The following is a 23,530-nucleotide window of genomic DNA, read 5'->3' as shown; positions in this document are numbered from 1 at the left end:
GGTGCCGCTGCCGCGGCCGTTACAGCGGCGCCTGCGTGCGCGCGGCGGCGGCGGGAAAGCGCGCGGAGGATGGGGGGCGGTGGGGTGAGTGGGGTTGTGCCGCGCGCCGCTCCGCTCTGAGGGGGCCCGGGGGTCGCCGCATCCCCTCACGGGGGGCTTCGGTGCAGCCGGCGGCGCCGCGCCCGCCCTTCCTGTCTTGGGGAGACATCGCTTCCAGGAATTGAGGGGCTGCGGAGGCAGGAAATCCTGCGGGGCCCCGCAAGGGGAGCGGCCGCGCTGACGTCCCATCAGCGCGGAGCATGGGGGGGCGGGAGGTGCCCTCCGCCCCCTCCGCCCCCTCCTCAGAGTAGGTCCTTGCTCCATGTGAGCACCGGCTTGATGAAATGCTGAACCGTGCTGTGCGCCTCTCTCGGGGGCGGATACTGCTGTGTTTGACATTGCTGTCGGACGAGAACATCACACCATGCTGCCCGCCTCAGTTGCCCCACACAGGACTTTGATGCTGAATTGTAGCTAAAAAGCAGCATTAAGCCTGTTTTTCATCCAGAATGCTTTCCATTTACACTGTTCTTAGAGTGTCCGACCTCTGTATGCATAATGCACTAACAGAAGTCTTTAATGGGAGCAATAGTGGGAAGCCATAAGTAATCCAGCACCATAGGGCATTTAAAAAGGTTGTAGAGCATATTGCTGAAATGCTTTGGTAAATTTGAGGAATGGTCCAGTAGCCTGGTGTTGAAGGAATTTTCTGCTTACTCAGTGTCTTAGATTCAATTTTTCACCCTGGATCTCTCTGATCTGTTCAGGAGGATTTCAGAGGACTGTGGGTGCTCAGCCTTTGTGCCACTGCTTCACATCACTCAGCAGTGACGTTTAGTGTTGGTTATGGAGAATTTCTGACAATGCCGCCCTTCCAGGCTAAAGAAGAAGTGATAAAGGGCCTAAAGACAGCAGGAGCTGGCAGTATTGCAGGTAGAGGCAGGCTGGGCTTGCAGCCAAAATGGTCTCCTATCGGACTGGCAGAGATCAGGCATTCTGCTCAGAACTAATGAACCTCGTCCCAGATCAGGAAAACCAGAAGAGAAGCAGGGTTCATTGAATCCTTTTTATTCTTTTGATGATTTTTATTTCATGTGCTTCCCTGGGGAGTCACGAAGGCTTGAAACTTACCTGCTGTATCCTGTATCAATATTGTGATATATGTGCAAGCTGTGTCAATACCTGCTGTGTCAGCATGCTGAACAGTGCAGCAGGGTGAATTTGTCTGTGTGCAGCTCCGTGCTGCCATGGATAGACTGCCTTCAGCATATAAATCAGCTTTAGAGTACTGTCAAACACCAGCATCCCCTGTGCTTTTTACATTTGTAAATGAAATGTGGGAGGATGATCACAGGATTCCAGGAGCTGGGCCTTTAAAATAAATGGCACTTGGTACTGCGAGCCCCTCATTGAGGAGTCAGAAACTCTTAACTTGGCTAAATTTTAAGATTCTGAATAAATACTAAAGGAGAATTACCTTTGTTGCATATGTGGTACCAAGGGCAAAGAAAGATTGCTGGGCCACATTTACTCCCTAGAAATGGAAGCATTACTTTGTTTGGGGAGAGTTTATAGAGTTCTGGTACCTTCTATTTAAAGCCCCTATGAGGAAGCCTCCACAGTGCTTCCACAGCATTTGCGTGCAGAATTGTATAGTTGTGCAATTTCACTTAGTCCAAACAAACTGACTAAATTCCTGTAATTTTTGCTGGAAACACACTCTCATTTGCAAGGCGATTGGAGCAGACAGCTGAGCTCACAGGGTTATCACTTGCATCTGTTCAGAGGATGGCCTCTAACCTTGTATTGGCTAAAATTTTTTGCTCTGTCAACTAAACCCACATGAGATAAAAGTCCACCCATGCAACAGGTTATGTAGTTTGCTTTAAATCAGCTGTGTTTTGTGAACACTGAATGACTTGCTTCTATTTCATGCATTTCCTTTAGCACTTCAATATGAATTTAGGTTGCTTGAAAGGTTCTTGACTGACAGTTTTGGTAGTTGAACTCCAATGTTTAATCCCAGACTGGTCCAGCACGAGGAAGCTTCTCAGTGCTACCAGGCAGGAAGCTTTGCTGGGCTGAGGATAGTCCCATTCACTTGCTTTCTTATGCCAGCAAAGGCAGGATTTCCTGTTTCTTCACTGCCCTTTAGTTACTGGGGGTAGGATATTGTTATTACCTTAAAACTATGCCTTGGATACTAAGACTGTATGTTTAATTAAAAAAAAAACAAACAAAAAGGCAAGTGTTTAGTAAGTAATCTGCTCTTTAAAGTGTGATTATTCCATTTCAGCCTTAGATTAGTTAGGCAGTACTCTGGAAAGCTAATGGTCTTCACAGCACCCCTGCTCTATTTTTGCCAACTTTAATTTATTGTCCTTATTGATTTTTGCAAATTCATTTATGCTTTTAAGATTCAGCTTATTTTTATGCAAAATTGCAGGTGTTGAAGCTATAAGGAGAGATGGAGAGTGTGATGTTATCCTTCAAAGTGCACATGGAATACATGAGGAGAAGCTATGTAAGTTCTAGGCTTCCAGGTATGGATGCCAAAACTCTATTAAATTTGCTGTTAAGAATAATTATTGGCAGACAGTTGTGTAACTTTTATGACAATATCTCTTGAACCTAGGCAGAAGACAAACTGATACCAGTCATGATGTCAAACTGTGATTGCATTACTCCCCATTCACAGAAGGTACCAAGGTGACAAAAATATTTATGAGTGTGTTTTCATTGCTGCACCATTGTTGTCAAGCTGCAGTTATGTTAGTCTGACTGTAGTAGCTCCAGATGACTCATGGCTTTCATTATATGTCTGAGTTCTTAAAGGATAAAGAATTTGGGAGAGGTTATTTTTTTTCTGCAGAAAAATGATAAAAAATCTGTTCTGTGATAGTAAGTGCATTTGTACTCTTCAGCACCCACTAAATTTTATAGGATGGAGGTAAATTGTGAGCTTTCTGAAGGTCCTCACACCTGTTTTCAAGCAGTGCCTTGAAGCATTCACAGACAGTGAATAGAGCATAGACCTTTGTGCTGTGGTGGAACAGGGAGTGTTTGTGCCCTCAGTTCTGCCAAATGAACTGTGGTGACACGGGAGGTCACGTGGAAGGTGGAGATGAGCAAGTGCCAGGCCTTTCCAGACAGGTCTGAAAGCCAATGGCTCATTATGCTACAATTTATTGAGATGTTTTTAATGTTTTATTCTCTGTTGTCTTATGGTTATGACTGTGGTTACTGTAGCCCTTTACTGCCACATTGGCCTGGAACAGGCTTCAGATAGTGGAATTCTATTGCTGAGTATTCTCTGGCTCTGCCCATGGCCTCCAGCAGGCTGTGGCCAGCTCTGCCTTACATTCCTGTTCCCTATCATTTGGTGTTAGGGCAGGTGGAATTCCTGTTCCCCGCATCTGTTTGTGGCAAAGACTATACTGGCCTTGAAAACTTCTTCTTTGTCCCAAAGAGACATCAGAGTCACAGTCATTTGGCTACTGAGGGCTTTCAGAGCCTTATTACGGCTTTAAGCTGTAATACAACAAATCAGAGTAGTGAGAGGTTTTAGTGCTTCCCTGTGATGTTTTGGCACATCCACACCTAAAACATTGTACATAGTTCAGTGGGAGTTGTGAGTGGAACAACAGCTGCATAGAATGTCAGGAGGTGTGTTACAACATTTTGCTGAAGGTGCATGTCAGCTTTATAGACTGTTATAAAAATAGTATTATAAACACTGCAGCAGTCACCACTGTGTTTATGCTACACAAACCTGCGTAAGACTGGTGAAGGTTTGTCTGGGTAAAGGTACTGACTTGGAAACTGGGAGAGGAAGGATTTCACTGGCAGTTTATAACAGTGAAATATTGTAGCCTGAGGAGAAATAGGTTGTGGAAATGTCAAATAATAGACAAAAGTTATGCAGACAGAACCCATTACTGATTTTGGAAAACCTATCTGAATCTCCCATTTCTTTGGGCTCAGAAATATCAGGAGTGAAATGACAGCAGAATTCCTGACGTCTAGTGGTTCTAACAAATAAACATTTGTTAACTCTGCTTTGATGGACAGTCCCTATTTATCCAGCATCACTCAAAGTCATGTCCTCATACAGCTCATTCTTTATAAATAAAAAGACTTATAACCAGCTTGGACAAGCCTACCAAAAATACACTCCAAAGAACACTGGAAAGAACAACAATGCCTTGGAAGGAGGATAGAGGAAACAAATATTTTCCCTCATTTATTTCCACAGTTTTATTAAAGGTAGTGAATACATTTAGCCACATTGAACTAAGCTTTTGTAAAGCACAAAATTCAGCAAGGAAAGCTTGTATGACTTCATAATTAAACAAAATTGATCCAGGAAAAAGGGATCATGAAGTAATGTAGAGTGTTAAACTGTCTAAAGCTTATCCATCCTTGTCTTCAGATGTAAAACTGAGGCAGAGAAAGAACTGACCAAAATATTCCTCTCCTATCCTTCTTCTACACTGTAACTACAGAGCTCAGGGATGAATTTGATGTGGGAAAGTAGAAGGGACTAAGTCCTTCTGTTTGTGTGTGCTCCTGCAACATAAGGGTTGTGGCTATATAGTGTCCCTCTATGTAGCCTGAGTTGCAGAATTTAAACCAAGGTGGATGGCAACAATGCACAGTGTGTGTGGTTGTTTGCTTCGCCAATACAGAGGATTTGCACCAATGTCACTCCTTTCCTAGCAAATTCTCTGTATAACAAGCCAAGACCTGTGATACCATCTAGGCTTAGTTCTCAGCAACCTTTCACCATAACCTTTCACCATGCAGTGAATGTGAAATGCTACCAATCTAGAACAGCAGAGCTTTAGCCTACTTGGGAAAGCATATGTGATCAGCGGTAACTCATGGAGAGCAGTCCCATTGTGAATTAAATGCCACTTAGCTGAAAGTGTGCACTGGATTTAATTCAATTCCTTGTTTGCTGGCACGAATTCTTCTGGTGACCGTGAGTTTCCAAGAAAAAGATGCAATTTTTATCTCTCTTCCTAGGTTTAGCACTATTCAAATGGCAAATTATTTTGTGTGCCTTCACTTCTGATCTTAAAGTCTGGAACCAGTGAGGAAGATGAGAATGAGCACAACACCTCCAACCTTATCACCTAGGCTCAAACTCCCCTTGTGTAGTATGTGGGAGTCTCTCATAAGCATCACTCTCACATAAGCATATTTTTTTGTAGTGACTGTATACAACAGTTCAAATGCTGGTTGCTGTAACAGAACTCTGGAGCACATACTGGAGCTGTCATGTGTTCTCCCTCCCACCCCCATCTGTCCCGTTCATAAGTTAGAACAAGCAGTTAAGGGATGAACTATGACCTCGTTTCTGTCCTCACAAATACCACTCACAGTACCAAAGGACTTTAGCCAAAACAAGCCAGTCTTTATAATTACAGGAAAAACAGTGCTCTCTGATATCTCAAATTATGATGTGCCTGCAAAAAAGGATGCACACGTGTCTGACATGGCAACACTGGCAGTTTGGGTAGTTCTCAAGCTGGTACAATGTGTTACCAGGTATGTTTAGTTGTAGAGTGTTTGAACCACATGTAAACATTATTTTCCAGACCTGGTAATAGTCTACCATCCATAAAAGGAAATTTAACTATAAGTAGTATTTCTTCATGCTGTTTAATCTACTTACTGTCTGTTTTCACATCTTTGTTCTGTCTCCCTTTTATCAGATAGAATGAAATGTAGGTGCTTATGTAAGATTTTTCAACAAGTTTTTGCTGTTAAGAGGGCCCAAACCCAAACCTTCTGCCGAGGGGTGTAAGCACTGAGGTTCCTCAGAAGCCAAAGTCAACACAGCACAAAACCATCTCTGAGAACACAGAGGACCTGAGTGTCGAGGAGACCTTCTCCTTTGCTCCATGTGCAATTGGAGTCCCTAATTTGCTGTTGGCTTATGAGACCCCAACAGAAGTTAAGAATTATCACTTTGTAGAGTATCAGCAGTGGAGACTAGAGTTGTCTCACTGTAAATGAGAGAGGTCTGCTACAGTGACAGCCTCAGTAAATAATCTGTTTGTCTGCATTCAGATTCTGATCTCTTTGTTCTAGCAAGATGTTGGATCAGATGGATGGTCTGGATTTTAATTGTTTGTGAGCCAGAGAGCAAAAGAGGATCAAGAAAGAGAATTAAAATTTTTATATTGCTTCTGCGTTGGAAGATTGTAGTATATTTCATAAGAAAACTTTCTCTGCATTTTCCAGCAGAGACATTGAAAAGGTGCCAGATACATTTAAATGAACCTATTAAAAAGACAAGAAATTTGGAAATATGGAGAAAAAGAAAGAGGAAAGTGAGTATTACTTTCAAATATTCACACCTACATTTTAATGAAAATAGGTAAGTAAATACTGCCAAACTAGTATTTAATCTGCAGAGCTTTATTTGGGCTCGAGGTCTCTGTGTCTTGATAGCTGTAGAAAAGTTGTTTTCTAAATACATAACTAACTCCTGTAAACATTGCATACTGTATTTGTAGATCAAGAAAAAAGAGAAAAAGCATGAAAACAATTTTAGTACAGAGAGAAAATTTTGGCAACGTCCCGTGCTTTGTTACAAAGTGCCTACTCTTTTCAGACTGAGTGCATGTGGCACTAAACTCCTGAAAGTTTTCCACTGTCTTTAACAAAATCAGTCACTGCCAATGCTCCATTGGTGTCTCTAAATACAGATTTCTCCTCTGCTAGAACTTTCTGGAAGAAAGATGTTTGAAGAATCACAGTTTGAAATATTTCAGGAAAGTTCAGATGTTTTGAAATCTGAGAAAGGAACAGACTGGATGGTGTAGGCAATGTTGTTACTTGTTACTTGACTACCAGCTCTTAAGCAGTTGCACTACAGTAACCCTTCGATTTATAAGAGTTAATAGACATCTTCATAAGTACTTGATATTTGGTTCAGCCATTACAGTTATAACTATTGATAATACTTCTTTGTCCATGCCATGCTTAGATTTATAATGATTTATATATAAATTGTTCAAAGAACTTTTGAATGTTATATTTGTACTTTTATATAGTACATAAAATATGAACTATTTTGGTTTCCTTTTAAGGAATTCTGTAGATTTAGTGATAAATATTTGAACTATTTTTTGCCCCTTCAATTATAGTCTGTTATGAAGAGCAACATCTTTAATTTCTCTCTCATTTTTCAGTAGACCTGCAAGCACAAGTGTTGCCATTTGACTGACATACACAGTTTAGAAATCTTTCCTAATATCTCACCAGTCTGAGTTTTGAAAACTTCTTGACAACATCCCAAAAAAATTCTTGATAGTATTTCCATGTTCTGAAAATGCAGAACAGTGTCTACAATGTGATTATTTGTGCCCTAGCACTTGTCAGTGTTTAGGGTTAACATAATCCACTAGCACTAAAAAGGATAAATGGGTGCTTGTGCCTCCACAAGTGTCTACCATTTTATTCAGTTGGGAGTGCACAGAACCACTAACCAGTACACAGAAGATCAGGGGAAAGGAAGAATTAAATCTGGCTACAAATACTGAAACAGCAAAATAATAATAGAATCACAGAATAGTTTTGAGTTTGAACAGAGCTTTGAAGGTACTGCCCCAGGGATGGGGCATCCACCAGCTTTTTGGGCAACCTGTGCCAATGTCTCACCACCTCATTATAAAAAATGTCTTCCTTATATCTAGTCTAAATCCACTCTCTTTTAGTTTAAGACCATTACCCCTCGTCCTATCGTACAGGCCGTACTAAAATGTTCATCCCCATTTTTCTTATAAGTCGCCTTTAAATATTGAAAAGCTGCAATAGGGTCTCCCCAAACCTTCTCTTTTTCAGGCTGAACAATCCTATCTCAGCCTTTCCTCACAGGAGAGGTATTCCATCCCTCTGATTGTTTCTGTGGCTCTCCTCTGGACCCACTCCAGCAGGTCCCCATCTTTCCTGTGCTAAGGAATCTAAAAGAACTAGAGTCCTACCAGTTCAGATGGCAGCAACTAGAGTTGCTATGAGAAATTGTTACAAATTATCTGCATAAACCTCAGTTATCCCAACTGAATCTTCAGATTCCAAGCTTCCCAGATCAGGCAGTCCTGATGCTACAATCACCAGCAGCACCTACAGTGTGTCAAGATTCAATTCTATGGAAAGAGATTTGAACTTGCAGTGACATGAACTTTCCCTTCTAGTACAGAGAAGCAGCACTTCTGCAGGGTCTCATTTTGAGACTACTCGTCTCATCAGGAAATCAGTGTCAGTACTTCAGACTATAGAAAGTTTCCTTTCTTTCTACCCCTGAATGTGGTTTGGCTTTTGAAAGATAACAAGGCAATCTGTCCTGTCATCTGTTCTGTCACATCACTTGTACCGTTACATCTTGTGGCTCCTAAGAACAGAAAATACAGTAGAAAAAACTTGACAAAATCCACAGTTAAAAGCCATGTTATTTTTAAATTCAGGGTTTATTTTGTGGAAAATAGATGAGTTTTTCTTTTCTTAGTCCAAAGTTGATCTGTGAGGTAAAAAAAAAGCTGTAGCCTTAGTGATATGGTTGACTATCTGACTGTCTGGCAAGAACATTTGTATTTTGGTATAAATCTGGGCCATTAGAAAGAGTACTAAGCAATAGTTTGTGATTGGTGAGTGTAAAATTTGATTAAGAGGACATGCATTCGTCTGAAAATATTTTACTTCTTAGGCTGTATTTCTGAACTTTCAAGCACTCCTGTTAATTGTTCATTGATAATTGATCCTGCTGGGAATTAAAAGCAAAGAGCACTGTTAACTGGATAGTGAGAATAATAGGGATTCATATCTACTTTTTGGTGGGAGAATGAGGCAATGAAAGTGGAAAATCCCAAGGCACTAATTGGTGTAAATCTGATAAATTCTATGACATGGGGAGTTTTTGGCTGGAATGAGTATCTTTGATAAACTCAATGTCTTTGGTAGTTGCTGTTTCCAATGTCTGGAGAACAGAACTGCAATTTTTGCAATAGAAGACTACCAGGAAAGGAAGTCAGTGAGAACTTTGGTGAATCTGCCAGGGCACCTTGTCTAGTTTATATCTCTTGAGTTACAAACAGATCTGAGAGAAGCAGGGCTGAAGAAGGTACAATTTCATGTTTGCATCTTCTGAGGATCTAATGGTGTCTGCACCTTGACCAAAATTTTCCTCACAGTTGGGATAGTCAGGGACTGAAATTGGCTGGATATTAGGGTGGGACTAGGTTTGTGCATATAAAGAAAGCGTCATGGCATAAGTGATTGTTTATTAGCAAACTCTTTTCTTACTGTCCTGGTTTTCTCTGAAATATGCTGTGTCTTACTTCTCTGCTATGTAACAGATTAAAACCCTTTTTTTTGTTTGGTTTTTTTTTTGTTTTGTTTTTGTTTTTTGTTTTTTTGTTTTTTTTTTTTTTCCTGTTCTCCCCATATAACACAGCAGCAGCAGCCTGCCAAGTAGTTTAGCTATCAAGAAGGGTACTGCCATAGGCTCCAATTGCCATCAGCCCAAATGCTGTCTTGGAATGATGTAGTTACATTCCTTTTGGTTCTGGGACAGTGCAGGCTTCCTGGGAATGGGTGATGCTGATCTCCCGTTCAGGTTCTGTGGAAATAAGTGGCTCATTCTTAGGGCTTTTATTTAAGCTAATGCACAACTACAGGCACTGTCTCAGCCCTAACAGATTTAGCAGGACAACTTCCTTGAGGAAAGATTTACCAGTATGAATAAATTAAATACATTTAGTCTGTGAGAATTTATACCCAGAGGTATGATAATGAGGTGTGATAAAGTCACTGTGGGTTGAAGGTAAAATAAGATATCATAAACAAGGACTTCAGTGTGTAGCAATGCCTGCATATATGAAACATTTCATTTCAGTTAATTTGAAGCCCTGTACTTTGCAGCCTCAGTGTTCACTTTTTCCCTACCTGTAAATCATAAGGTGACTGTTTGAAGAAGATCATGTGTCTCAGAGCGTGCAGGTGAATGGAAGGTTAAACATTGTGACTGGCATTCAGGTGACTCTTGTGCAATCAATCCCAGTGATATGATACTCAGTCAAAAGAACTGAGACAGAATTGACAGTCCTGGGGAGAAGAAAAGAGAGGAAGAAGGTGAAGGGGAGGCTCTTAAATATGTTTTCCAATGTTGCATTAGAAAAAAAAAAAAAGACCTGGGCTTTGATTCTTGGCTGCAACTGAGTCTCTGGCAGCTATGGGGATGTGTTGAGTGCTTACTCAGGTGTTCAGGAACAAAAGGGAAAGGGCTGGAACCCAGAACCCTCCTGTTCATATTCTTCCAGAGGTGGAAGGCAGAAGGGGGGAGAGCCAGATCCTTGGCTATATCCTAAAAAATAGTGACTGTTTCTTTGCATGTTCCTAGAAGAGCCAGATATATTTGCTTTGTGCATTTTGTACTATCTTGCAAAACAAGAGAGTTTAGCAAGAGCAAGAGAGTATTTTTTTCTGCAGTAAGATGCTAAAATATGTCAAAGATTTTGATGTTCATAACTACACAAGAAAGCTGATGTTTAGATAGCCCAAGGAAGGGTGATTTAAAGATTCTGTTCAGCATGGAGCTCAGGGTTTAATGGGCCAGTTCTAGCAAAGGTATCCACACAGGGATCATTGTACGGTAGCTAAAAGAAATTAGTTAAAACCTTAAGCTGAGAGACAGAGAATCTCTTTGCATTCTTTTCCAGTTACTCTTTCAGTGAAGTGTTCTTAGCATGCTGGTAACTACTTCACAGTTTGCACAGAGTTCATGTTCTTGTCATTATGTTTACAAATGTATACCTGATTGGGAAAAAAAAATCTTTCTGAGGGAGAAGAGGTAGTGGAGGTGTTACTAGAAGAGGCATGGGATGTGAAATTTCATATTTCTATAGGCCTTTGGAGGGATTCCAAAAGTGATTTAAAATATGAGGAAAGGTGGCACACAGAGGCAGTGAGGCAGCTGTGGATGGAAATGCACTCCTAAGCAGTTCTCCAGTTCTGTACAAGGAGTAAAAGGCACAAGGAGTAAGATATATAAAAACAAAGGCATGGAGGCAAAGTAATGTATAATCTGGTACATGATCCTCTTAAAAGTGAAGGATAGCCTGGGCTCTCCTTTGCTTTACAGCTTTCTGCAACAGAGAGTGCAGCTACCTGAGTACATCTGTGTCACACCTGCTAGACAGTCCCTGTGAGGTCAGGGCCAAGGTCATTCAGTGCACACAGACACTGGGCAAATGTAAATACAGTTTATCTTAGAAAGACATCCTAGGGGTGGCTTGCACCCCTCAACCTGCCCTGGCCCTCCCCACCCTCCAGTAAACCTTTTTAGCACCAGGTATCATCACAGAGGAAGGTCTTTGGTTACATTGTCTTGAGTTGCACACAGTAATTGGGTGAAGCCCAGCTGAAAGCAGATATAAACTAACAAGGGGAATAACAGTATCCAACTCTGTATAGGTCTGGTGACATCGGCTATAGCTGTTGCCATAGCATAATTCTAAGGCAGCTTTATGAAAAGTTCTGTCTACTTTAATGGACACAGCAAGGGAGAGAATGTCCTCTAAATACAGAAGCTTCCAGCGACTAATAAAAATATCTTGTGTAGAATTTACTTTAGGATTTCATAGCCATAATTTCCTTACAGCTGCCTCTTCTCATCCAATCATTAAAACACATATGCTTTGCAGCTGCTGGCTGGGTTTTCAAGTGCCTAATGTAAAATGGAAAAAGGACCTTTACCCTTAATGTAAACAATTTTTCTTCTTGGAATAAAGCACTTTTCCCAAGATTTGCTGGCTCATTGTTTTTAGTAACACTTATACTGCCTTCTTTCTGAGAACTGTGGAACACCTGTCCTTTGAAAACCCAGGCTTTTCAAGATGTCTCAAATTTGACATCCTAAAATTAAGACATTCTACTGAATCCTGGCTGTTATCTTTACTCAGCCCAGGGGACCTCACATTGCACCATGGGGAGTTTCCTTATCTTGAATTTCTGATTAAGACCTAAATCTCTCTCAGGCAGAGCCGTTATTGTTCTATTCCATATTAAAATACAAAACCACATTGACCAAACCTAAGACAGTACTTATGAATCCAGAATGAACATGGCAAGTTTGAAATTATATTCCAGATCAAATTTTGTGAAATAGTACTCTATAAAACAACAGATAATTTCCTTACGTACAGATTTGGTACTTTGCAAGTCTGGGCAGAAATAACGTTACCTGGAAATAACCTACTTCAAAATAATGAGGAAAGGATCTCTTGCAGTAATAGGTCAGAAAACAGTTGTGTCTCTGGGGATCTCTTATCAACCTTATTTTTTTCTCAGCATTATTAATCTGGATAAAGCTAATTAAATATCTTAGATGCACTGGAGATATATAGAACACACACGTTTTGTACCTGTAGTAGCCTTGCTTAATTACTGATACTAAAGTATAATTGTTCAGACTCACAAAGGTGATTTTAATGCAAAATAGGGAATTACATTGAGCCCAGGAGCAGAATGAGTGAAATACAGTCTTACTCCAGTAAACTATGGCCTTTGGGATCCATCGGGAACAGGAATGTCAGACTGAGAAGAAGATAGCTTGAGATATAGGTCTTGCATCTAATTCTGTTAGAACTTAACATGACCATCTTCTATCTCTGCTATAGTGAACACACTGAATGTGGTCATGCAGTCTTCCTCCACCTCAAAGCCTGGCTGTGTGATCCCTTGATACTGATCCATTCACTAATTCCTGAGTGTGATTGCTAGGGTTTAGCTTATATGCCTGGCTCTGTCAGTCTTTGTATATGTACACATGTGTTCTATGTATGCCTGTATGGAATTTTCTGCTGTATTCGTCTGTGGTTCTGCTACATACACTGTTATGTAGAAATTAACATGCAGTAAGATCACAACTACATGAAGTCTTTAAGGGAAATGACATGGAAGGACATAGGTCAGTGAACAGGCAGTGGAAAACTGAGCTAAATTATCAGATCAGAATTTGGGTTTTGTGAGACATAGTATGTAGCTGCAGATGGCAACTTCTGCCAAAAAAACTACATTTAAAGTAATTATGTGAAGGAGAAACAGATACACACAGGTATTCAGTCACTTCCTGGGAAAAAACTCCTGTAATGCCACCCTTTTCATGTGCAGATTTCTATCACTGCTCTGGATGTGCAGGTGTACCATAAATCATTCCTGACAATCCCACCTACTATGATTAATATTGACTGAGTATAAAAGAGAACTGATTACTTGGCAACTTGCAGCAGGGCAATGCATGCTCTGGTTGAGGCTGGTAGCAAGCTCCACTCTGCGGCTGCAGAGCTGTGGCCATCCCAATGTCAGGCTGGTCACTGGGACATGTGATAACAGTTGTGGCCCTTGGGATCTGTGCCAGCAGGGAGTTGCCTTCTCCTGTCTGTGCCTCATGCAATAAAAGAGGCCCATTGGAGGACATGGTGAAAGAAGTTACTCTGGCAGCTCCATGCCTTCTGAGAATTCCCTCTGTACAACAGAGATCACTCACATAGTCAAATTTAGCAGACTTAAGGATATTTTGAGCATCCCAGAGAACAAATTGATTGGTGACCCAGTTCTTCCATTCCATTTGATTGCTTTCTTGAGCCAGAATTCCTGGTGCCAAGGGGATCCCTGGGGTCTGATAAATTTGGTGCAAAAAGAGATGTTTGAATTAAGTACTTCATGGATGAAGAGGGCACAACAGATCGAAACAACTTTGGCTATTCCTGCTTCTATTTAGAAACCGTGGTAATATTTGGAGTCTGCTTGCAAGTTTTAAATGGAAAGATCTCCTTTCTCTGCTATAACATAATGTTCAATACAAAATACATAGTAGGCATATAATGCATTTATGATACTGATATGTGTAAAACATCTTTTGTAAGCAGATCTAAATAAAAGAAGCTCCTGCTCCCATCAGGTTTGTAATTCAAAGTGTGTCCAAAATGTAGCAGCAAAAAAAAACCAACTTTGCAGGCCTATACATGGAAGTAGCTGTAGTAGTGTGTCCTCCACATGTGGGAATGAGATTTGAGAATTTTTCATTTCAAGTGTGGTGAATGATAAAGCTTTGCACTTGTATTAGTGATGCCCATATTTGCTGAATGGTACATTTACTGGGTTTATTTCTGATAGCAAATGTTTGTGTCTTGCTTTCATAGCCCCCAAGCAATGGTTTATTCTCCCTTGGTTCATCAGCAACCCTCCATTTAAAGCTTCTGACACAACTACTGCACTTTGGAAATTTTGGTTTTCTTTTCTCTACCTGTTTGTACTGTTTCCCAACACTGAACACCATGGAGTGTAGTCTGTTGCTGGTGTGCTTAGGAAGTAGCTACAGTATTATGACTGTTTCTGCATACTACCAATTTCAATTAAATCCTCAATCATTCAAATGCATTAGCAACCTTATGTATATAAGATAAAAGTAGTCCTAGTTGAATGAGCATAAAAAGTCACAAATTATAAGAGTCTAATGAAATCATTCACACATATAAAGTGACCGTGATCATGATTATGCATAACCCCAGCTTTCTCAGAATTTCATTGTTTTGCCATCAAAAGCTATTAATGCTTTCATAGTAATTTTCTGCAGCAAGCACTAACAAAGACAGCAGTTTGGAAAAATAAAAAGCTGAAAGGCCCATTCTGCAAGTTGGGAATGTGAGAGATTACATCAGTCTGGGGGTTTCTGCTGGTTATACTTAACAATTGGAAACCCAAAACTTAAAGGTCAATACAAAGTTATTAACCAGTCACAAATGGTCATTGTTGTCAGGCTGCCCTGTGTATTGCTTACAGCTTCCTCTGATTCTTCAGAACTTACTCATGGATGACTTATAACTCACATTGGAATGAATACCGTGTACAGTAAATTATGTCAGAAGATTGCACAAGGTGCCTCTCCCATGATGTAACTAACATTAAACTGTTAATCATAAACCTGGGGCTTCTCAGCTTTCACTAGCACATACAGCTGTTATAGAGCCAGGTGAAACACCCTCCGAGGAGTCTGGTGAAGTCCCTCTGTTCTTACTGACATTTCTTGAAATCCATATGCTGCATATAAACCAAAAAGACAGCAAAGCCTTGCTGCAAAAATTAAAGCTCTGTGTATGGAAAGGATGCTGAATTTTGAAAAACGGCTTTATTTTAGCAAGGACAAGTTTTTATTTCGTCTTTTCTGGACACATGGCAAAACCTAACCCTAAGGGAAATCATTTGCTACAGCTTAGTTTTGTGTTGTATTATTCTCTGGCAAGATTTGTTTGTCAGTTTTAAAAGCAGTTTATAAACCAGTCAAGTAGATCAAAACTGGAAAGCTGAAACGTTCTTAAACATTCATTGAGTGAGACGTTTTTTCCGTTAAAACAAATCCTCTTTCCTTTTTGTTAGCTTGACCAACACAGACTTTTACTATAATGATGACTGGAAAAAAAAAAGGTAATCTTTTAAGCTGAAGTTGCACATGTCAGCTGGAGTGAACCATTCCCATAATATTATTAACCATAAGCCAGTCTATAAAACAATGCTATGTTTCTCTGCATGGGGTGTGCTAACTAGCTTCCAATTTCACTGGGTTTAGCCTACCTTAATTCTCCAATGATGTAAATCTTCAAGTAGTGCCTATTTCATTTTGAGGGGTGTTTTTATCACATCACATCTTTTGTTTTATTGCATCTTTTTTCTGCTCCTCTGACATTCTGTCCCTCTGTAGGTAACTGTTATTACCATGTTTATGGAAGGCAAAGGCACAAACTGTGTCCTGTTAGAAACTTTTTAAAACTTTTTTAAACTTACCTGAAATTTTTTTTGCATTAGCACTGAATCTAAGAGGAAGAAAACATTTTTGGTGATGAGATCAGTAAATAGAGACAAAGTGTCTAATGAGATTCACAGCAGCACACTGAGGTAGTTAGGAACTGATCCAGACCACTCCTACGTATTTCTCATGATTCTCTATGCTGTAAGTACTGTACTGTGTTTTAAGAATCCATTAGCAAGGGGAGCAGCTTACACAAGCTTTCTATCAAGAATTAACTATGGTTGAATTTTGCTATTTCTCCTTTCTGTCTCTTGCTGGGTGTTGAGTCTTCTTTGCTACACACCCTTACCTTTTCACCTTACCATGACATTCACTGATCCAGGAGCTTTAGGTAGAGCTCAGTCAGACCTTGGCTCTCAAGCCCATGTCTAGAGTTGTCCTCTGTGTCCCAACCCTCTTTGACCAGCACTGGCACATTTTACCTGGGGCTGCTGGTGGCTGAACTCTATATTTGATGACATGGTGGAAAGAGGCTTAAAATATTGCAGTAGGTGCAAAAGTCAATGTGTCATTGCTGATGCCTGTAAATGCCTTACGTCAGGGCAGTGGTATGACGTGCCGCACTGTTTTCCTCCACTGCAGGCCATATATAGCCCGTTACACTTTGATCTGCTCAGCAAAACGGAATGGATTCCTTTTGTCTGTAAACAGCAGCTGGGTGAAAGGAAAGGGTAATGGAGCCTGAAGGTATTTGATGGATAGGCACTGGCTTTCAATATATTTGCTGACCAGATAACAACCCATATATGTATTGCCAATGTCAATTTGGTCTGTACTTGTTACTGCTTCTAGAGCACAGTTGTGGTATAAACCAATCTGCTCTGATTTCACCTTGGGAGATGAGATTCTGGAGGGAAAATGTGGCCTGGCTAAACTTGTGTTGAGCCTTCCTGTGACCCTCTTGTCATATGAGCTATTTCCAATAAGACTGCTCTTGTTCTTAGCAAAGAGGACATATTCTTTGGTGGGGAGCTTGCACGTCCTGTTACTGTTCAGTGTGGATTTTCGCATTTAAGAGGTTCCAACTATGCAAATGGAACTGGTTTGTGCAATTCATCAGATGCAAAACTGACTTAAAATGAGCATATGGAGGCATATGAAAGGTTTGTGCTGCAGTTAAATGTGTCTGAGGATCAAGGAGGAACAAGTAATTTAGAAAACCTACTTGCACTTTAAAACATCTATTCTTGATCTGGGGCAAGTGTCCATGAAGTTTTAAAGATAGCATCATCTCATCCTACCTTATCCCACATTTCCTAAACAAGTGTTCATAGTTCACATCTGCTTTATTTACTATCTGTTAAATTTACTGCATTTTTATCATATATTAGAAAAGAAATATATCTTCATATAAACATGTGGTTTAAAAATGGGATTAGAATCCCAGGGCCTTCAAACACTCGTGTTTCCGTGAGTAAAAACAGACTTTCCTGATACATTTTGCAGAGCAGAAATGGTTGTTACATGCCTCATACTGTATAAAATGATTTAGAGCAGTTCTCTCTTTGACTATTAAATCACATACTTAGTAACAAGCATGGATTGTGAATGCAAAATTCGTTAACTCTTACAGTAAAGTGTAGAATGTGAGACATATTAAAATTCTTAGCATACCAAAGGGTGTGAACCAGATTTGGAAATATGATAGTGCTTTTTAACACCTCTTTTAAAATGAGGCAGATGCAGAATAATCTAATCAAGATGTATATCCGAAGTATGGAATTAAATCTATTCTGAACCCAACTTCCTGCATTCATGAACTGTACATCCATGAAGCTCTCAAATAAAGCAATGTTCAACCCACGTTTCCTCCTCTTAGTGGGCAGAGAAAATGTGGAATATTTATTATTGTAACAGTACTTTGTCTTTTTGTGTACTGCATACACAGTCCTGTGGTTTTGCAAAATCCTGCTTTAAATGTGAACCTTGGAAGCAATTGCAAGGGCAGAGGCAAACATACCATCTCATGTGCCTTCACATGAACTCAGCTGATTATGTGTGATTATAAATGCACTGTTGATTTTGGTGGAGGGGCCAGGCCTTGTCAAGGCTTTGTGGTGCATTGTGGATTTGCAAATGCAAAGTGTCTGAAACCTCTTGCAGTGACAGTGAGACAGCTGCAGGACACAAACACAAAGTAAATTAAACACATTCCTCACCTTTAACATAAGTTTGGTTTGACCCTGGTTAAAGCAGATTGAAACAAGGCAAGCTCATTCCTTAGCAGCCAAAGTAGGAAATGCTAGGGTAAAAGGCAAGTTTACCACCTAGAAGTGGTAGGGGGAAAAGACCTCCTTTTGCCTTAGCCGAAAAAAAAAAGGAGATGCATTCATTGCTTTCTGTCCTTTTCTCTGTGTCATTTACCTGAAGATCTTTCAATATTACATAGTTCACTATTATTCCTATGGCTGAAATTTCATTTAACTTTGACTGGTTCTAGTTAGACATCTATAGCAGGATTCAGTTGCCTAAACAGAGACCTGTAGTACCATTTGAGATGCCCTACCTTTTGTAAGGTACTTCCATAAGGCTGACACAGGACCTAAGGCAAATCCTTGCTCCTCTGGGGCAGCAGTGGTTGTTTCAGGGCATCTCCCATGGGACTAGACCCTTACATTTAATCCACAGCCTAAACAAATTGTCTTGGCTCCTTGTGTGATCAGAGAAGAGAGAGATGGGCTTCTTCAGAAGATGGTTGTATGTGTCTGAGGCATCAAGACAAGTCAGTCATCCCTCTAAAGTATTTGTCTGTTATCAGGGGGTCCACGTGACAAGGTAAGTTTAGGATTCTAATTTGTGGGTGGCAGAAGTTAGTTATGATAAATCTTGTCCTTTGTGAACAAAAAATATGGAAATCATGGGCTTTTAATATAAAGAATTTGATTTCATAGTATCACTAAGTTTTATCACTTACAGATGAATTGTGGGAAGTCCCAAGGATGAAAGTAGCTAAAGCTCATGTTTAATTAAAGGTGCAAGTGAAAATCTGAATTAGATATTTTTTTCCTGAAATTAGTTGGTATTTAAAGGAATACAGTAAGACTTTTATTTGTTTAATGAACCAAGGGAACTTTACTCCACAGTGTAGTTGAAGGATATACATATCTTTTTATATTAAACCATTCCTCTCTGTTTTAAACTGGTTTGTGAACAGTCACCTGTCTAAAGTAGATTTGTTGCAGTTGTGATGGTCTGGGGATACAAATGAAGCATAAGTAGTAAAAGATAACATTATATTATCTTTTTATTAGACCACTACTTTAGCAGGAGAAAATAGAGGAGTATTCAGCACACAACCCACTCCTTTAGGGTCTGCAAGCTTCTCTGTTTTTTCCCATTATTTCAGTACAGCTATTAAAATATACTACTCCCCTTACAAGACTAGCCTCATTTATTATTGTCTTAAGGAATGCAAATCTATTAATAGTGGAAATGAGGTAAGGAGGTCAGTATTATGAACAGAACACAAGATATAACCTTTAGAGTCGTCCCTGTCCCACTTCAATTAGAAATAAAATTCTAAAAAGATTCCTTTGACATTCTGAAGCAGCACAGGAAACACAGCAGTGCAGTTTAGTGTGATATAGTTTCCAATGCCATTCAAATGCTAACAGATTCTGAGATTTGGCCAAGTTATTCAGCACAAAGCTCCAAGAGGTGGGAAAGGATTATTTATGCCACTGTTATATATCCTGACACAGTGGATACACACATCCCCTACCAGAGAAAAGTCCCTTCTATGTCTTAGGGTGCAAGGTGTAAAGTATAATGAAGTCCCAAACTGGAACTTTCCCAGTTATGTAAATATAACTCCTGGCTTAAATTTATATCACCTTTGTTTGCCCTTTTAAATAATTAGACATCATCACTTATACAGAATCCCTCACTGTAGTTCTAGGAAATTTTGGAATTTTGAAACAAAGTGAGAGTGGAAGCAAATATATTTCACGGCTTTGAATTTAAAAGCTTTTAAAACCAAATTTTACAGGAGATAAGTGACCAGCTTTTGGGTTAACTCTACCAATAAAGAATTTACAGCTGAAGAGACTGAAGGGGTTACCTTGTAAGGCTCATTCTATAACAGTGAGAAAAGCCTGTACAAAGCCATCTGTAGGATATTAGACATTAAAATGAGATTTATCTTTATTGTGTAGCCTTTTCAGCTGAGATCAGTGCTGTGCATCTGGAAAATCTTACAAATTCATTAAAAACAATAATGTATAAGAATGTTTTATGTGCAATAATATATAGCATTATGAATAATGTAATAATGATGTAAGTTTTCTGCTTTTGTTATTACTTCCTTGCTTTCTCAAGCAGGGACATCTGAATTCATTGATTTTTAAAAGAATGTTGCTTTTCTGGTGAAGTCTCTCCTTTACCATGTAGCTGTTGTCCTTCAAGACATCAGGAAAAACTCTCTCAGGGCGTGAGAATTTATTTACAGCCCCTCTGAAAGGCTGCTTTAGGAAAATCTCTCTGTAACACACACGAGGAACAAGCATAGTACAGGCTTGCTGTGGCAAGAAGGGGTCAAACCACGGAGTAGTGACTGTGCTCATACAATTTCTTTTATAGAAGTCTGTAAGCTTTGATCTAAGGATGGTATGACTATTTGTCTTATATGGAGATATATATATATATAGTAACCACAGAAAATCTGCTACTTGTATCTGAATGTGCTAAGTTAGCAGTTCAAGCAAATTATAAATAATTAGGATAACAGGTTTTCATTGCACATATATATATATAACCTTTGTCACATTTTTGTGACCTCAGTCAGACAATACAGTGAAATCTGAAGAAGTATTGACATGAGTTGTGTATTGCTTAGGTAAAGTCAATTTGCTGTCTTTGGGAGAAGTTAATAAATTAGACCAATGGCCACATGATCCTAACACATAATCTGCTCATAGCACCTGAAGAGCACTGTCCTTCTAATCCATGGTCCTGTTGACAAAGGTAAAGTCCAGCAGGAAGTTTGAGTTTCTGCAGAATCAGGCCTTTATTATGCAAATAATAGGTTTTTCCTATACATATATTTGCATTCATACATTCACACACACATATGTAAGTTATTTTACATTTTAGAATGCTTGAAATGGATCATAACTGATAAAAATACGATAGCTACTAATAGTTTTTATGTCATAAAAATCCATTGGCACCAAAAAGATCTTTTTCTCTTATTGCAATTTCTTTGTAACAAACATAACAATTAAAATATAGGAATCCTCAACAAGAGTCCTGGAAGATGAGAACAAACATGTTTCTCTGATCTACTGACACTAGAGAACTCAACAGTGATATTGCAGCTGCTGTTATCCCCCATCTTCATCCAGATCTGATGAAGAAAGACGTAAGAATCAATGATTTAGTGAGCTGGAAACAAACTTTAAAAATCAAAGTGAGCCAATTATAGTAAAATGCTGAATAAAGTGATGGATTCTTTACCTCTTGGTATATTTAATCGTCTGGATGCCTTCTGGAATATATTGGAGCAAACACTGGCATTGACAGCAATATAGAGGTAGGATGGGGAACTGTATGTTTATTTTAGAGACCATATTAACTAATCTTTGACTCCTGCAGTCATGAACATTACATACGTCAGAACAAAGAAAAGCTCAGTTGCTTCTGGAAATCCATCACCATCTGTGAAAATGCACAGTAGTACAGCAGAAAATATTGCAGTACAGAGCACCTTGTTCTCTTTCACAACTGACTGTTCCCATGTATCATCATCAAAAACTCATGGGCATAATAGCAATAGCAGGAGTCAGAACTTAGCATAGCAAAACAATGGTCTTGTGGTCATGACTAATAAACTACCTGTATCAGAGCATGTGAGTCACATTCTCTCCATTTAGCTTGGCAAGATAAGTGGTTGTTTGCATCACAGCAACTCCCAGGTAGCCAGCAGAAAATAAAAGAAGGTACAAATTGGTCATCATCACCACCAGAGTAACTTTCTTTTTTTGTTGTGCTGAAGGTGTCAGCAGAGCTGTGTTTAGGTGAAAAGAAATAGACCGTGTCATGAAAGGCAAGACTGGATGTAATTGCTTTATTTAAAACTTATGAAATCTGAAAGGTAGCATCAAAGTTGTTAATTTTTTTCAAATAGCAGACATATTCACAGTCTGCTCTTATCAAAACTTTCATAGGCTTAATGCCAGTTGCTACTGGGCTGGTCCTAGCAAAAGCTGTGTCTTGTTCTTTAGTGTATGATTTGTGCAGATTGAGGAGTTTTTCCAGAGAAGTTATTTTTGATGGTGGAATGGGTGGTTTAGTGACTTTTGGTCTTCATGGCATTGCTAATGAGATAAGGACTGTTCAGGCAGACTTGAGATGGCTCTTTGTATCCCATTTTTGGGATTAAATTTTGTGTATTAAATTTTTATGTATTCTCTGTTTTGGTTTTCTTGCCACTGGCTGTGGAACCTGAACTCTTCCAGTGACAGCTCTGTCAGCCGGAGGTTGTTGGCTGCACCTGCCTTGTGCAGTGGGGCACAAACTCAACATTGAGTCAAAGTACCCACGATACTTTAAAGAGAATTTCCTCTAACAGGAAAATCAGGTATTTATCGTAACTTCATGCACTCCAGCAGGGCATCCCTGGAGAGGGAGTGAAAGTCTGCAAGACTGCACCAGTACTTGATTTGCTTTCATTGTCTACATGGGCATGGAGTTTTTCAGAAGAGCCAAGTCCAGCCACAGAATAGTCAATGGTGCAGGTGCTTAGGGTATCCTCTAAATTATTCCTTATCCTATAAACAGTACTCACTCCCCTTCCACAGCACTGTTCTTTTGACCAAAGAAATAGTATACTAGTATAGAAACAGTTCCAGGAGCTTTCTAGAAGTGGCAAATTTTTGATGGCTTCAGTAGTATGTTCATGAGTTACATATCAATACATTTGCTTTACTCAGAACCTTTACTTGGATGCAGCTTGCAGAAGTAATGGTTGTTGAACACTGTGCCAAATATGTTTGAATGAATTACTTCTCTAAGGAACTCTGTATTTATATGCAAGAACTGAGTTTTCCCATAATACTTCAATAAGAAAAAATGCTATTTCTCTGCTTGTTCTCCAGCTGTAAGTTGCTAAAGATGTTATTTGCAAGTCTGTGTATAACTCATGCCTTTAGGAAAATTTTCCCCTCTTTCTTCTATTACAGAGCTGAGAAGCATGGAAACAAATGAAGAATACATTTGGTATCCATTCACTGCTACTCAGATATTCATTTTTGTAACATTCTGCATTACTTCTTAAGGTTTGGGATTCATTGCACTAGCAAGAGCTGTTGTAAATACGCTTTACTGAGTATTTGTTATCTTGTGTATGGATTTCATATGCATAGATGCACAGGTAATATGCCTATGTATAAATTATGACTGAAGTATAGATGCCCTGGTATTTGTTCAGATACTTGGAAATCCAAGAAAATTCATATATTCCTGTTACTATTATTTCATCTCTTTCTATGACTCACAGTGACTTGTTGTGAAAACAGTATATATTGCTTAGGTAGCTATTGCAGGAATGAGCTAAAAGTGGATCAAACAATGACCATCCTATCTAAGTGCTAAATAGAAAATAAACGTAGCCTGGTGTTT

The 23,530-nt window shown here is 39.5% G+C and overlaps 1 protein-coding gene across 1 annotated transcript in view; it reads left to right on the top strand.

Moving 5' to 3' along the window:
• Positions 1-602: 602 nt before the first annotated feature.
• Positions 603-23,530, top strand: part of CABCOCO1 (ciliary associated calcium binding coiled-coil 1) — a 227,785-nt gene continuing 204,857 nt past the window's right edge. Inside the window, exons 1-2 of the mRNA XM_018085428.1 lie at positions 603-972; positions 2,486-2,563. Coding sequence (XP_017940917.1) covers positions 2,507-2,563 — 57 coding nt within the window. The 5' untranslated portion in view covers positions 603-972; positions 2,486-2,506. The remainder of the gene's footprint in view (positions 973-2,485; positions 2,564-23,530) is intronic.

This window comes from Manacus vitellinus, unplaced genomic scaffold (genome assembly GCF_001715985.3).
Source record: "Manacus vitellinus isolate BGI_N305 unplaced genomic scaffold, ASM171598v3 scaffold_80_pilon, whole genome shotgun sequence".
NCBI classification, from domain to species: Eukaryota; Metazoa; Chordata; class Aves; order Passeriformes; family Pipridae; genus Manacus; species Manacus vitellinus.
The sequence above is the reverse complement of the archived record's forward strand: the minus strand, read 5'-3'. Positions and strand labels throughout refer to the sequence as shown.